We start from the raw sequence: 16,057 nt of genomic DNA on the forward strand, positions 1-16,057 counted from the left end.
CGGCTCCATTTATAATTTTTTATTATTTATTTATTTTCTCCTAAGCATGTGTTTGTCTGCTGCTGATTGCTCACTATTCGATGATACTCTGTGGATTAGCATATATTTCCCATCCTGCCTCCACTCTTATTTGCATCCTTCCAGTGGATCCTCTCTGCTCCTTTCTCCACCTGAATCTCTTCCCCCTTCCCTCTGAAGAAGTAGAGCTCGCCCCTTTGCCTGGGTGACCTATAAAAACGCCTTCACTTTTTTTTCTTTTTTTCTTTTTTTTTTTTTTTCTCCGGTACATATGATGAAAAGCATGAGATCACTAGGATTTTTATAGCCCAATCTGGCAGCTTTTTCAGATAACTTGGATGGCGAGATGTAATTTTAGTTTGGGTCCTTGCCTAAAAATAAAGAATAATTATTAGTACCTCAGACGTGGATATTGTAAAGCGTTCGAGAGGGTTGAAATTGTTCTGCAGATACCGGAGCTGCCTCCTCGTATCGGCACGGAGCCGTCCCCTCTCTGCAGGAAGCCACCAGACACCCCAACGTGCCAAAATCCGTGGGCACGTGCCGAGGGGATGCTGCTGCCCGGCCCCTGGGATGATGCTCGCCAGCGGGCTCGGTGCTGGAGCGATTTTTCTCCCGTGTTTTTCACATTTCGGCTGCTGAAGCTCGTTTCCAATTTCATTTCAGTTCGTTTTAGTTGACGAAGCTTTTAAAAATGCCCCTGGAGCAGATTTAAAGGGGGGAGGAGGAGAGGCTGGACCTTCCCCGGGTGGTTTCAGAACCAGGTCTTTCCCCGAGCGATGCGCGTGGCGCTGAAACCGGCTCGCGCCTTCCCGGAGCAGAAGTGGGTCGCACGGCGCGATGTGGGTCACGCTGTGCCAAAAAAGCACACCTGGGAGGGTTAATGAGCAATTAACAGGTGCCCATGTCCAGAAACACCCGTGTCCAGAGCAGGAGGGTGTTCAGAGCATCCTACTAGCAGCGGTGTCTGCGTGTACAGAAGCCTGGCCATCGGGAGAGGTGACGTGTTTTATTAGAGCAACCAAAGGGCTTGGAAAAAGCAGACAGAAGCCAGGTTTGCGTGCCTGAAAGCTTGCTTGTTTTTTTCTAGCCACTTCAGTTGGTCTAAAATTAATCCTGGGCGGCTGAGCCCCTGCTCTGGGCCGTGTGGGTGCCCTGGGACACTGGGTTGGCCAGCAGCAGCTCCAGCAGTGCGCCCTCCTTCGTGGGAAGGATGTGTGGGGTCATCTTTGGCTGGTGGGTGGGAGAAACATCAGCAGTGCCACCACCTCGCTTCGGGGATCTGTCCGACCCCCCTTGTGGCAGAGCTCGTGATGTGCCCTGTCCCCCCGGCAAGGACAAGGAGCACGTCACCTTGCCACAGAGGAGTCCCATTCTTAGCAGCGAATTTAGGGCGCGGCGGAGGGCTGCCCTGGAATCGCATGAACCTTGCCTGGAGGCTCCTCGCACAGGCTCCCGAGCCCTTCAAAGCAATCTGGGTTAGCAGAGGACTTTGCAGCCGGGGCTGGTCCGAGCCCATGGGGTGTCCGGCCGGCGCTGGAAGCTGGGGAGATGCTGGTGAGGTTGGGATGGCTCCGTCTCCATCGCTCCATCTCCATTGCTCCCTCTGGGCTCTGTAGGAGCAGCTCGGTTCAAATGCGTTTCCTCATCCCTTTGGGGCACAGGGACACAAGGAGCAAAAGCTGCAGGTCCTGGGGGCTGTTTGGCACAGGGTGTCCTTCCACTGGTGTTTGGGGAGTGCTGGATTGTCCCGCTGTCACCGCAGGTTGCTCCAAAGAGATGAAAGCACCCGCGCTCCTGTCGCTCCCGTGCGCTGCCGAGCGGCCGTGCTGTATCGATTATTGATTTTAATCTTACAGACAATTTAACAAAGCAGTTCTCCCGAGCTTCTGGGTGCTCCTGACTTCATTAAGCCCCTCTCGGCTCTCCCACCCGCCCGTGTCAGCGTTTAGCGGGGGCTGGGGCCTGGCCAGAAGGTGTCACCGCGGCTTCGAGCCCTTGGGTCCCTTGGGATCGGGCCCTGGGTGGTGTCGGGGTGAGGCTGGGGCAGGCTGTGCCGCCCTCCTGCAAACAAAACCAGCCTGGTAAAATGGGGAGGGGTGAAGACGAGGGCACGGAAACGGGCTGTAAGAGCCTGCTTTGGTGCTGGGAGGGTCTGGTGCCAGGATACCGAGCCGCCTTCCCGAGGGGCGCTGGGCCCTGCGTGCCTCGGGGAGCGGGGCAGGGAGCAAGCGCTAATTGCTCAGCGCGCCAGAGAGCCGCTCTGGCCTGTAATTAGATGGATTAGTGGAACAATGACCCAATTTCCCTCGGTTTTTGGATTGCTGCAAGCAGCCCCGAGGTTGCCGCCGCCCTCTGTCCCGCTCTCCTCCCCGTCACCTCCTCCCCCTGCTCCTGCTGCCTTCTCCTTCTCCTCTTCCTCACCCAGCCCGGGTGGGATGGGCGGCCACGAGCTCTGGTGACACCGTCTTGTGCTGTCAGTGTCACCAATCCCCCCGATTCCTCCTACACTGCGAGCACCTCGGGTATTTCCACTGCTGGCCCCGGCGCGCGCTGGCCCCCTTCTGCCCCAGTTTGTTTTCCAGAGATTGGGAAATTTCTGTGTTTTAACAGAAAGCCTCTGGAGCCCTTCCTGTGCCTTCCAAGGTCATCAAACTTTCATCGCTGTATATTTTTGAATGTATTTATCTATGGGGGGGGGATCAGTGGGGGTTCTCAGCGTTGGGGGGCTTTGGCCGGCCGCAGCAGCCCACGAGCTCCTGCTGCAGCATCCAAGGGGGTTGGGAGCATGTGGGCTTTGGGAGGCGCTGGATCCCTGCACCCACACCGGGTCCTGCCTGTGGGACCTCGTTCCCTGGGTGGGGAACGCTCCACGGGGCCCTAACCCCGCTCTCTCCGTGTCTGCCCGCAGCATCCTCGCCACGGCCGGGACGCACTTCAACACGCACGTGGACCTGCGCACCCTGCGCGCCGTGCGCGTCCTCAGGCCCCTGAAGCTCGTCTCGGGCATTCCCAGTAAGTCAGACAATCCCAGTTCTCCTCCCAGGGCACTCGCATCCCGTCCCTGCCTCCTCCAGACTGAGGGGACCTTGTTTCACCTTGGTGATGTGGGGTGGAAATTGGGGAAAGGGAGGGGAAGAAGCTGATGGGTGACAATGGGAGGTGACCAGCCGGTGTCCCCAGGTGGCACGTCCCCTCCGGCCCACCGGTGGCGTGGTGCCCCCTGCCAGCTCTGGGGTCCTGCTCCCTGGCCAGAAGGTTGTGGGTGATCAAGATCCTTCCAGGACTTGATTCAGGGGAGATTTCATCTTTTTGCAAGGTTCCTCTGCAGGAGCGGGGATAAATAAATAAAGTAGGCTGCTGCCGTGGCTTCCCTCCTTGGGCACCTGCTTGCGTTGCCCCGAGGAGATGCTCAGCTGGATGTCCAGAGCTTTGCCACCACCTCCCCAGGGCCCTGCAGAGGGGACCGTAGGGGTGATGTGCTGCAGGAAGCAAGCAGTTTGGGGTTCTGGGGATGTCGTGGGGTTTATTCCAGCGATGCCCGGGTGGTGCTGGGGAGCTCACCCTGCACCAAAGGCTGTTGGCAAGGTGGGAGCTGGGGTGCCTGGTTCTAGCGTGTGCTGAGCTGAGCTGGGCTCTTCCTTTTCCCTCCCAGGCCTGCAGATCGTGCTGAAGTCCATCATGAAGGCCATGGTGCCTCTCCTCCAGATCGGCTTGCTGCTCTTTTTCGCCATTCTCATGTTTGCCATCATCGGCCTGGAGTTCTACAGCGGGAAGCTGCACCGAGCCTGCTACACGAACAATTCAGGTGAGGAAGGCAGCTCTGTGCATCCTGAGCATGCAAAAAAACCCCAAACTAACAAAAAAACAAAACAAACAAACAAAAAACAACAAAAAATGGCTTTCTCCGTGTAATACATATGCCCCCTGCTTGCACGCAGGGTGCATCAGTTCCTCGTCGTGCCCTGCTCTGTCCCCAGCCCCCCTGCATTTGTGCTCTTCTCCTCCCTTACCGCCGCGTCCTTTGGCTCTGCCCTGTGCCCGCAGGTGAGCTGGAGGAGCTGGACCCCCCCCACCCGTGCGGGGTGCAGGGTTGCCCCCCGGGCTACGAGTGCCGGGAGTGGATCGGTCCCAACGACGGGATCACGCAGTTCGACAACATCCTCTTCGCTGTGCTGACCGTCTTCCAGTGCATCACCATGGAAGGGTGGACCACAGTCCTGTACAACGTGAGTGGCGAGGCTGGGGGGTTCTTGGGGTGTCTGGGCGTGGGGACGGGGTGCTGGAGATGGCAGCAGCTCCTTGGCCTGAAAGGCTTTGAGATCCTGAGTGATGGGGACGGTGTCAGCACATCCCATTTGGGTGGGAGGTGGGAAATAAGGCATGTGTGATACGTCGCAGTGGGCAAAGGGGATGTCCCATCCCAAAGGGCTCAGGAGATGGGAAATAAGGCGTGTTACACGTCCCCATGCGCCAAGGGGATGTCTCCATCCCAAAGGGCTCTGTCCCCATCTCCGGGCAGCTCGTGCAACCTGTTGCAGAGAGCAAAACCCTGCGGTGCCTCCTGCCTCCGGGCTGTGCCCACAGGGCATGGCAGTGACATGGGGACAAAGTGGGGAAGCAGGAGGAGAGGTGCAGGCCATCACATGGCCCCGGCTTCGTGGCAATGGGCTCTGTGAGTTTTATTTTATGGGCTGGAAGCAGCCGTGCCGGTTTTGTTCCCAGCCTAATTTCAGCGCCGCTTCCAGCGTCATTGCGCCAGGAGCGTCTCCGTGCCCCGGCTCCCGTAATGCCTGGAGGTTTGCAGAGTGGCGTTGCTCTGCGGGAGGCAAATTGCACGGCTTGCGATGGGGAGACGCACTTCAATATTCGCCGTGCTGCGAGCTGGAAGGCTGGTTTGTAACCCCAGCAAAGGCTGCGTGCTGCAAGCGTCGGGACCTCGTTCCTTTTTATTTGTGCTAAGGGATACGGGTTGGCATCCGTGGGGCAGATGGGCCGCCCAAACCCAGGCTAGGGGAGTGTTTTGTGGCCAGGGCTTGGTCTTGCCATGAGGATTCATTTTTCCTCACCCTAAAGGAGCTGTTGGTGCCTGGGTCTCGCTGCTTTGGCGGGGGAATGGGGCAGAATTGAACCACCTGGGAGGTCAGACCAAGACCAAGAGCATTTCTTGGCCGCTTCTGGTACATCAGTGGGATTAGAGACTTAACCGCGGTGCGTAGTGCCCAGGATAAGTGAGCAGAGGTGATTTTCCCCTGCAGGTCTGCCTTGGACCATGGGCAGCTGCTGCCCATAGCCCGGGCAAGCCCAGCCCTTCCCCTGAGCATCGCTGCATCCACAGCCCTGCTCCGAGCCCTCCCGTCCCCACAGCCATCACACCAGGGGTGATGCATTAATGCTAATTTGGGGTTCTCAGGGATGCTGGGGACTGGGTGTCCAAATGATTTTCCCAGCACCAGGCGCATCGGTGGCCAGCTGTGCTCTGTCATCCTGTCCCCGACGGCCAGGACCATGCGCTGCCTCCCCTTCCCGCTCCTCTGCAGAGTACCAGCTATTACTTACCCGTAATGGGAAGTATCAGGGACCTTCCTCGGCTGCTAATTGAGTGAGGACTTGGGTCTTGTTGGTAAAACGCTGCTGATTCACTTTGCACGTCCCTCGCCCTCCCCCTGTCTTGCAGGGATGCAAAGGCTGCGGGCACTCGGTCCCCGCACGCGACAGCAGTCTGCAGGCAGCAAAATGGGCTTGGGACCCTTTTTATGCGAAAAAAGCAAACATGGAGGTGTGAGCAGGTGTGTGCTTGGGGGTGGTGTTCCCCAGGGGGTGCTCGCTGCCTCCAGGTCTGGGGGGGTTAGCCAGGGGGTCTCTGCATTTCCCTGCTGGTGTCAAGTGATGGGACCGAGTCCCTTCAGGTGAGCGAGGCAGCCTTGCAGGGGAGAGGAGGTGGCAGGGAAAATGCTTCGGCAATCTCTCAAAGAAATTGCTTACTCTAATATTCCCCCGTGTAGCTGCTTCGTGATTTTAAGACCCATTTTCCCCCAATTTTGCCAGGTCTGGAAGCGCGGCTCTCACAATTTGTAGAAAGCGTCGCGGAAAGCTAATCAGCCCCGCGGTGCTTTCCATGTGTGTTATTTCGCGGTTGCGCTCGGCTTTCGCCTTGTTTTCAACAGCCTTGCCTGCGTGAAAGGCAGGCTTGCTCTGCAGAAAGCAGTGTGCTTGGGGGGAGGAAAAACAAGCCTCAAACTGCGGGGTATTGGTGTCTTTCCCTGGGAGCATGAAGGGTTTAATTCTTTGTTTTTTTTGAGGTGGGTTTTGGTTGGTGGTCCCTCTAGCTATCCAAAATGGAAGCTTAGGAACATTTTGCTTTTGCTGCTGCTGGAGCAGATCCCCCTCACCTGGGGTGCTCTGAAACCAGACCTGATTTCTGCTGGGACCACAGGGAAACCCACGCTGGCAGAAGGGACCCCTGTCCTGCCTCCCTCCCCCAGTGGCGCGGGGATGCTGAGCACAGTGGGGAGATGCTCAGCCTGGTGAAAAGGCAGGGAAAAGAGCTTGAAATCATGACTTCCTCCAAAATAGCTGGCTCTGAGGGCTGTGTTTATTCACCAGGATTTGTTTGTTTGCTCCTGCTCCGGAGGCGCTCGGCTGCTGTTTGCAGGTAGCAGGCAGGAGCGCATTTTCGGGAGCCGCCGGCAGCTGCTTCCCCCGCGCTGTTGGGAACTGGGGTTTGGGGCAAAAACACCCAGTGAAGGCACCCAGTGCTCGCACGGGGATGTGGCCTCGGGATGGGGTTTAACCCTCGCCTGTCCCAGCTGTGTGCTTTGCCCCCGGCACTGCTGGAGCTGGGGACATTGGCTGCGAGGTGCAGGGACAGCAGCCCATGGCCAGGTGTCGGTGCAGGACAAGAGCATGGAAAAAAAACCTCCTTTCCTCGCTGGGGGAGGGATGCTGAGGTGGGAAGAGGCAGCCACAGTGAAATGAGGGTGGTTGGAGCAACCCAAGGCAGACAGGAGGGTTGGCACAACCCCAGTAGCCATGCCGAAGCTGGGTTGTGCAAGCGGCCGGCTCCGTTTTTGCCCAGGGCCACGGCCGTCAGCACTAATGGGTAAAATCCTTCTGCCTCCCGAGCAGCACTGGAAGAGCATCCGTGCCGCTAGTTAAAAATGCATGGCAAGGGAGCAAGCAGGCCACAGCTGCTTGCTGTAAACCCCAAATCCCTCTTGCAACACAAGAGGTGGGACTGGGGAAAAGGAGGGTGATAAAATACAGGGGGTGCCACAAGACCAACATTTTTGGCACTGGCAGGCCCTGAGCATCGCTCAGGTGCATTTAGCCCGGTGCCTTTACAAGGGAGAGGAGGCAGAGGGAGGGATGCTGGTGAGCGAAGGAGGTGGGAGAGGTGTCAAAAGGAGGAAACCTCTCGGTGCTTAGCCCTCCATGCCCTGGGACACCGCCAGGCGCTCGAGCTGGAGCCCTCGCCAAGGGAGAAGGAGTCCTGCTGCGTGTGCTTCAAATTAAAACAAACCAAAAAACCCGGCTGGGGAGGGATGAAAATTTAATCGACACGCTGTGCTCTCAGCAGGCGCAGACCTTATTACCTCCGTGGCTATTTTGGGGGGCCAGGGCAGCCGAAAAGGCCCCAGCACCACAGGACAGAGCCCCTTCTGCTCCTTGCCTGCAACTTAACCACAGGTTTGAAAGGCACGCGAGGGCTTCGGGAAGGAGGAGTTGAGGAAGTTCCACCCCAAAGGCTTAAAACCATCCTAACTTTTAACTATTTGAGCTGTTTTCGCCCCACCCCAAGTTTGCTCCTGGTCGCTGCGCCCTGCTAGGTGCTGCTGCATGCACCCCGCGCAGAAACGGGCAGAAAGCCGGGTTTTTGTTCCCCTCCTGGCTCGGCTCTTTGTTAGCACTTAAAGCCAGACCCTCTCCAGCTTGCCAAATGTTCCTGCCTTTTTTTTTTTTTTTTTAAATGTGTGTGCACGCTGAAATGACACAGCAAGAAACAAACTGTGTCTGCTGGATCCACAGATTCGCAGGCATGTTCTGTCGCAAGCTGCCTGCCCACACCCTCCGCCTTCCTGCCAGGGAAAGTCTCTGCCCTGGGCCGGCTGCTGAAGGCAGCAGAGGCTGGGATGCTCTGGCACTGCCCAAAGAAAACGGGCAGTGGGTCTCATTCCCCTCCTCATTAAGCCCAGAGCCTCTAATTACCTTTCGCATCCCAGCAAAGATTTCCTTCGCAGCCCCCGGAAGGCGGTGCTGGGGTGCCTGGCTGCGACTTCTCGGCAGATCGGAGTTGAACGGAGCCCAGATCAGTCTCCATGCCCATTTCAGGCATTTTCAAAACACTTATTTTTTTCGTAATGCTTTTAGCAATTTTTTTTTTTCCGAGTCAAAAATTTAGAAAATAGAAAAATGAAATATAGCGGAATTTGTTTCCCCATTCCTTGTTTTTTTCCCCTCTCCCCATTCCTTCCCAGCAAGACGTGTGTCCATGTGCTTCAGCCCTCACTGAGCATCCCATGCCCTGTTTTGGGGACCCCTGCCTGCTCCCCATCCCCTGTCCCCCCGGGATCTGCATGGTGCTGTGGGCACGGCATCGGGGCACCCACCAAGGGCAGGATGCGGCCCGCCGGGGGCCGGCCCTTGCTCGGTGAAGGAAATGTACCAATTTCCTCATTAACCTAATTTGGAGAAGAAAAGCATTTTCATTCAGATCTTGTACAGCACCGGGGTCGCTGATGGATACCAGGCGCGGCTGGCGGGGAGTGAGGCATGGCCCTGCATGCGGGAGATGAAATTACTGCTATTAAAGGGAAGAAGGAGATCTGTTACTGCGCTGGGGAGAGCAGCAGCGGGTGTCAAGGTCTTGAGGGAGCTTGGTTAGGTCAGGGAATCTGCTGAGAGATTTTTTTGTCTTTTCTTTCTGCCGGATTGCGATGCTGCTCCTGCTGGTCTGTGCGCGTTGCTCACCTGGATGTGGCTGTGGTTTGCAGGGAGGAGCGGGGCAGGGATGAGGAGGGATGGCTCCAGCCACCCCAAAAAGCCGTCAGGAGATGCCAAACCAAGGATCTGGTGTGCGAATCTTGGCGTGGCAGTGGCTTCGTGTGCATTGTCCCACCAGCGGTGGGCACTGGGGGGGGGTGGGGAAGGGAGGCACAGCGCCCACCAGAAGCCTCCTGAGATGTCCCCTCTGCTCTTCAGCCCCAAGCCCCCTCCATGCTGGGGAGAGGAGGTGACACCGTGCACAGCCCTGGGTTACATCTGTGCGTGGACAGTGCCCCGTGCTGCGCGTGTCCCCGAGCAGGTGGCTGCCAGTCGATGGCTGTATATCACCCCAATCGAATTACCTGCTGTCTCGCTCCAGATTCGAGCAGAAATCATGGAGGCTCTCCTAATGCAGATGAATTTTGACAGGGGAGGTGGCTGCGTGCGGGCCACCGGTGTGTGCAGGGCGGCTGTGCGGGTGCTGGGCGCAGCGACCATCTCCAACAGAGCAAAGCTCCGCTCCTTCCCCATCCACCCATCGCCCTTCCTCTCCTTCCACTTTCTGTCAAGCCACTGGGAAATGAGGACTAAAGGTGCCCTGCAAAGGCAGAAGGCGCTTTCTGCTTATTTTTGGGTAGGAGAAATTGAGTTTGTGGTTGTTTTATTATTTCCCCCCTCCCTACAGCAAAGAAATCCTAAAGTTTCCTATGCGAGCACAGCCTGAGGGAGGGTACGTGTGGGCTGCAAGCCTGTGCTTTGCATTCGACGGCGGGATATATTTAGACTTCTTTAGATTTCTGGCCCCCGAGTGAGACCTGCTTTTGCAGCTCCCTGCGCCTTTTCCTGCCCTTCGGAAGCACAGGGGCTGCCCAAAGAGCAGAGCTGGTCCCTGGGGTGCCCGGGTTGCCCGCTGGGGTGGCTGCAGGGCAGGCTCCATTACCCCTGGGGACAGAGCTCCATGGGGTGGCTTGGGTCCGTTGTAGGCTGAAGGCACACGTTGGTGTCTCAGGTATTCCCAAAGGTGGTAGCGAGCATATTTCTTGGGCAGGTGGCCGTGGAAGAGCATGGGTGGTGGTGTTTTGGGTGTTGAGGTGCGTAATGGGGTGCGCAGGGCTGTGGGGGCATCCCATCCCTGGAAGTATTCAGAAGACTTGTGGATGTGGCACCGAGGGACTCGGTTAGTGGGGGGACGTGGCTTGGACTTGGTGATCTTGAAGGTCTTTTCCCAACCTAGATGGATCTAAAATTCTATAATAAGAAGGTTGTAGCTTTAAAGTGAAGGGAAGAAGAATGATCAGCCATCAGGCAGTGCCTTGGTTTCCCAAAAGGCTTGCGTGAGCGATGGGACCTGGTCTCCAGCACGAGGCTGGGGGCAGGAATGAGGAGTTTCTTAATTTAAAGGAGTTGCAGCTTTTGTGTAGTCTGCGGGTTAAAGTACCCGTGGTGTGTCTGCACTACTACATATGATGGATGACCAAGGGGAAAAACCTATAGGAAGACACAAGGGGACTGGGCTGATGAATTACTGACTGGGGAAGGACATTAAAAGCAAATGATGCTCCAAAGGGTTGGGAAAAAAGGGCTGCTTGGTAAAAAGAACGATACCTTTGTGCCGAAGAAGTTGGGACATGCCAAAACTGAAGCCAACACGGACCTCGTGAAGGATGCTTGAAGGGGCAGCAAGCGGTTCCTTGCTCTGCCACTGGAAGAAGGTGAAGCGAAGTCTGGGGATGTTGGGGCATGGTTCCTGTGCTGGATGGGCATCTCGCCCCAGCTTTTGGTGAACACAACCACGGAGGCAACCAGAGGCTGGGCAGCATGACCAAGAGCATGGCCATGGCCCCAGCCCATGGTGCCCATCACCGTGGCGCTGGGCATTGCCTCCCCCGGCGTTCGGGGGGAGCTGGCACATGAAATGGCAGGTCTGGTAACGTGTATTTATAACAGCTCCGGCGTGCTGGGGGAGGCACCAGCTGACTGGAGGAGAGCGAATGCGATGCCTATATTTAAAAGCGGGGGGAGGAAGGAAAAAGTAAGGCAGGCAGGAATAAGGCTGCGAGCCTGACCTCAATTGCATGCCATTTCGGAACAGATTTTGGAGGCAAAAGAGGAAAATGAATCATGGGTTTGCCAAAGGTAGGTCATGCCGGGCTAACCTGGCAGCAGAGGACAGGTTTTCTAAGTGCAGGAAACGTGCAGAGCTTCTTGTCGTAGTAGGGCTTTTGCTGTGGGAAAGAGGTGACGAAGAGGAGCTGGTGGGAAGGGAGCAGCTCCGAGGTGGGGCTGGATGGGGTTTTGGGACCTACTGGTGGGTTTTCATGGGGATGAGACGTGTGTTGGAGGAGAGTGAAGACACCCCCTAAGAATCCAGGTCGTGGTTGGAAGTGCCAGGATGGAGGTGGAGGGGGCAGGAGGAGAGAGGTTTGCCATCAGGATGGTGAAGGCTCACAGCATCGTGCCGGGATGCCCTGGGACCCATCGGGATGGCTCGCTCGTGTCTCCTGTGGCCAGGGAAGATGAACATTAACCATGGGCTGGAGCAGGGAAGGGGCTACTAGGAAATTAGGGAGGGAGAGGCAGTCACGTAGGAGAAAACTGGGGGAACCTTGCTTTATCTAGCAAGGTGGAGGCTGGGGATGGCCGTGATCGCTATCTGTAAACACATCGGGATGGGAAACGAAGAGCTATTTAAGCCAAAGGCCGATGCTGGCAAGAGAACAAATGGGTATAAACTGGCCACAAATAAATTTAGGCTGAGAGTTAGTGCAAGCATTAGAGCGTCTGCTTGAGGAGCCTTCCAGTGGGAATAGTGCGTTATTCACGGGCTGGTGTGCTTCAGCTTTGGGGTGGAGAGGTGGCCACTATGGGCTGGAGAAGCAGTGGGAAATGCCGAGCTCCTTGGGGAATAAAAGGACAAATTCTGGCCATTGGAGCAGGGCAGTGCCGGTCCCCAGTGCCACCAGTTTAGGCCGTGCCTGCAAAGCACAGTGGTGTCGGGGCGCTGCTGGTGTCGTTGGCTGGTGACCCTGGGGAAATCGCCCTGTGTCCAGCCCTGGGGGAAGATGTCTTGTTCACCTCTTAAAGACTGAGCTATTTTGCATCCCCTTGGGCCTTGGGGGAAACCCCCTGGCTTTCAGGCAGGGGCCAGTTCCGAAGGGGACTGATCCCAGCACGGTGGCAGGCACCCGATGGCACTGTGACAGCCGGCTGGAGTCCTGCGTGGGCTTGGTCCAAGGGGTGCACAGTGCCTTCAGGGCTGATGCCTTGGAAAACACAGCTGTTAGAGAGCAGTGGCCTGGAGCCAGGACTCAGGGGGAGGCCTGGGTGTCTCTGGCGGGTGGTGGTGAGCGTTGGCTGCATAAGATTCCCGTACACCATTCCCAACTCCTTGTGCTCACTTCTGGCACCAAGGAAAGGGGCTAGTGGTGGAGCGGGGCTCTTGCAGAGAGCAGGACCTTGAGAAGATGTGTGGTGCCCCTGCTGCCAGAGGAGGAGGGCGATGAGCCTCCACAGGTGCTTTCCGCGACCCCAAAGAGGTGCTCACGGGATGGGGCGAAGTCAAGGCACCCGCGCGGGGTGCTCAGGGAAGGGGCTGGCAGGCAGCACCGGGGGGCTCTGCCCACAGCATCCCCCCCGCGTGCTGGTCAGTGCCAGCAGCCAGAAAGGCTGGTGTCCCCCGTGCTGGCACGGTGGGGACACCTTGGTCACCGGAGGAAGGCTTGAGCACGGTGGCTTTCTCCTCCCTTCCAGGAGATGGGCTCTGCTCCTGCGCTGGCCAGCGCGGAGACGTAGTGCCAATGAGTCAGACGAAGATGAGGGCTTAATTAGCACGGGGAAGGGGAGGGGTGGGGGGGAAGAAGGAGAGAGAAAAGAGAAAGAGCCTTTCATTGCAACAAGATTGATGCCACCTCCCCCAGACAGTCACGTTCTGCCGCATCACCCTCCAGCCCGGCGTCATGTGCGCGCTGCCTGGCGCCCGAGGACAAATGGGGCCGGGGAGCGGCTGCAAGGTACGGGGGGGCACTGCCTTATTAAAAGCCCCGGTGAAAAATTGCCTGGAGCTGCAGCCTGCTCCTTGGGGCTGGGGTGGGATAACGCAGCGGGGTGATGGCAGGAGCCCATCGGGTTTGGGGGCATGGCCATAATACCCTGAGGAGGGTGGTGTGGTTGGTCTGCGGGGAGAACTGCCACCCTCCGCCCAGGAGCTTGCCTCGGATGTAACCTCACGCCTGTGTTTTCTTTCCCCTCCAGACCAATGATGCCTTAGGAGCCACCTGGAACTGGCTGTACTTCATCCCCCTCATCATCATTGGATCCTTCTTCGTCCTCAACCTTGTCCTGGGAGTGCTGTCGGGGTAAGCGAGACGCCGTCCTCCTACGGGCTGCGTCTGAGCCCTGAGGCTAGCCCGGCTCTGCTGTGCCCCCCAGGTCCCCCTGTCCCCTTCCCCTTCCATGTAAGGGATTGCTCCAACTTCGGCTCATCTCCTCTGCTGCCCGGGGAGGGATGCCAGGACTGGGACCTCCTCCAGTGTCTCCCCCCTTCCCCATGGTCTCCGCACCTCCCAGTGCGAGAGGGGTTGCTTGTTTATCGCCCTCCTTGGAGATGCTTTGGTTCTCCTTCGAGAAGAGCTTGTGGTTTTGGTCATGTGCGAGTTGTTGTCAGCACAAATCTGCGACCTGCCGGCGGGGACAGGGCACGGGGGAGCAATATGGCAACGGGTATGAGCTCAGGATGTGATGCAGCGAGGTGTGCGTTTCCCAGCTGCTGGAGTGTGGTGGGCAGGGAATGGGTTTGGGGCACCCCAGTGCTCTCCCCAGAGGAATGGAGATTTTAATCCAAGCCATCAAGCTGGCTTTGGAGAGAAAAAGGCCTCTCGTCTCCGTGACGATGAACCAGGGTTGCACTGGTGCATCCTCAGCTCTGGCAGGGGTTAGAGAGCGAAGAGGGAGCGAGGCTGTCGGGAGCGAGGGGCGGCTGCGGTGAGGGCAGGGGGCACCGTGAGGGTTTGTGCTGGGCTCCTGGTGTATGATCAGCATCCTCACGTAGCCTCGTGGGCGCTCTGAGCTGCTCTTTTGGGTACGGAGATAGCCACATGGCTAGAGACAGCCTTCGGCGAGAAAAAGACTTCCCTGTGTGTGCAGGCTGGTGTTGTGACCAGCACATTTCTCCTTGAGCTTAGAGTCATGTAGTACATTTCCTTGGTCCTTGTTTCTTAATGGTTTGTGATTTTGGGGATGCAGGTATCGAAGTGGAAGCTGGTCCTGGCCATCTCTATCATTGTCCTAAATATCCCTGTGATTTCGGGTGTGGTGGTGGTGGTTTTGGACATGCTTCTAGAGAGGCAGGCAAGGCTTCAGCATCTCCAGGTGGCTTGAAACTCCCCAGGTCAAGGTGCAGGGGCTGTGGGGACAGGCTGCAGCGAGGTAACAAGCTGCCTTGTGGAGGATGAAGAAGTCCCAGCAGTGTCGGGTGACTTTTGCATTCCTTATGCCACATCCGGGGTGGTCGCAGGGACACCTGGCCGTGCCCCGGCCCCCCCTGGGTGCTTGCCCCCACCAGGACCGTATGGGGCAGCCCTTCCTGCGCCCGCTAAATTGGATGCAGTTGTCTAGGGCTCTTCCCAGGCGCCGGCTGGCATTTCCACTGTTTGTTTATCGCTGATAGGGTTTGTATTGGGGAAGGATGCGCGTGGGTGGGTGGCCTAATTGGCAATGGAGATGCTCTTGTGGCGTGCCAGCTACCTAGGGAAAAGCACGGCTGCTCAGCTCCCGAGGGGCTGGGCGAGCTGGGCTCTGCCATGGGTGCAAGGCCACCAATGGGGCCGTGGTGTCCCCAGCACCTCTGTGGGTTCAGGACCCCCGTGGCAGTGGGGCTGCCTGTCCTCTCGCTGAGCCAGTGGAAGAGCGCGAGGCACGGTGCTTCTGCATGCACGCACCGTGCGTCCTTGAGCGAAGGTGTGCGAGGGCTCCTTGCCTCGCTCTGCTTGCTGAGGTTTTGTTTTTTAATGCTTCTCACCCTTTTGTTGTGCTGGAGGAGAGCACCGGGCTCCGCTCCAGGAGGCAAAGGTGACCTCCCTGTCACCGTGTCCTGCAGCCGGGGTCCAGCCGCGTCCCCCTGCGCTGGGCTGAGCGGGGAGGAGGAGGTCACGTTGGGGACGAGCTCCATGGAAACATCTCCATGGGAAAGAAATGTTTCCTGGTGTAATAGCGCTGCTCTGGGGGAAGGAAAAAAGGCTGTGTGTGGCCAGCTGAAAACACAGTCGCTCTGCTAACTCGGGGCGCTGTGCTCGGCAGCGAGTCCTGGTAGCCCACGTGCTCGGTCCCATCTGCTATTGTAGGGGAAAAGCAGGCAGGAGTCTCTTCTCTGGCCTCTGCCCTCCTGCTTACCGTGACTTCGGCTGAGACAGGGTTACAGCAATCCTGCTGTGCATTGGCCAACCCCAAAAAATCATCTGCGTGACCCACGACGAGGAGCAGAAACCTGCGACCTGCACTGACTAATGACGAGGTCCCCGTGGGGCTCCCAGCCTCCTCCTCTTGCTTCATCTCGCAACTATTTTCACCGAGGAACCAACCAGACACCCCAGGCAGGTCCTGAGTGCCAAGAGGCTGCAGGAGGACATTTGTTTAATGTGCCACCATCAGAAGAAGTTCGCCGGAGCCCAGATTTAGCAATCTCCTGGTTGCGATGCGCATCTCTCCCAGCAGTCAGTTCCCCAACTGTTAGGCTGAGGCATGACCTCCGTGATGTAAACAGCCTGGATCCATCTGCTCCCGAGCACAATGTATGTGGGAGAGGAAAAGAAATGATTTCCATCCTAGCGAGGCTCCTCAGTTCTCTCTCTAAATACGCACACATGTGCTGGAATTGCATGCAAGGCTATTAAGAGGAGATGGAGTCGCTCCAGGCAGGGGCTTGGAGAGCAAGTTCTTCTGGGGCTTTGGCATTTATTACTGTGTCTATTAACTTTTCCCCTCTATGGGTGCAATTACGGATCAATTAATTCTAACTGAAAGCAGAAAGGGAAAAAAAAAAAAAAAGAAAAAAATTGGC

General features: G+C 57.3%; 1 protein-coding gene across 17 annotated transcripts in view; it reads left to right on the forward strand.

Moving 5' to 3' along the window:
* The window catches only part of CACNA1E (calcium voltage-gated channel subunit alpha1 E), a 115,387-nt gene that overhangs the window by 52,355 nt on the left and 46,975 nt on the right, over positions 1-16,057 (forward strand). For all 17 annotated transcript variants that reach the window (XM_080601972.1, XM_080601974.1, XM_080601967.1 and 14 more), the window contains 4 exons: positions 2,930-3,033; positions 3,674-3,826; positions 4,066-4,247; positions 13,255-13,358. In XM_080601972.1, the coding sequence (XP_080458098.1) occupies positions 2,930-3,033; positions 3,674-3,826; positions 4,066-4,247; positions 13,255-13,358 (543 nt within the window). The remainder of the gene's footprint in view (positions 1-2,929; positions 3,034-3,673; positions 3,827-4,065; positions 4,248-13,254; positions 13,359-16,057) is intronic.

Source organism: Anser brachyrhynchus (assembly GCF_964034855.1).
Source record: "Anser brachyrhynchus genome assembly, chromosome: 8".
Taxonomy (NCBI): domain Eukaryota; kingdom Metazoa; phylum Chordata; class Aves; order Anseriformes; family Anatidae; genus Anser; species Anser brachyrhynchus.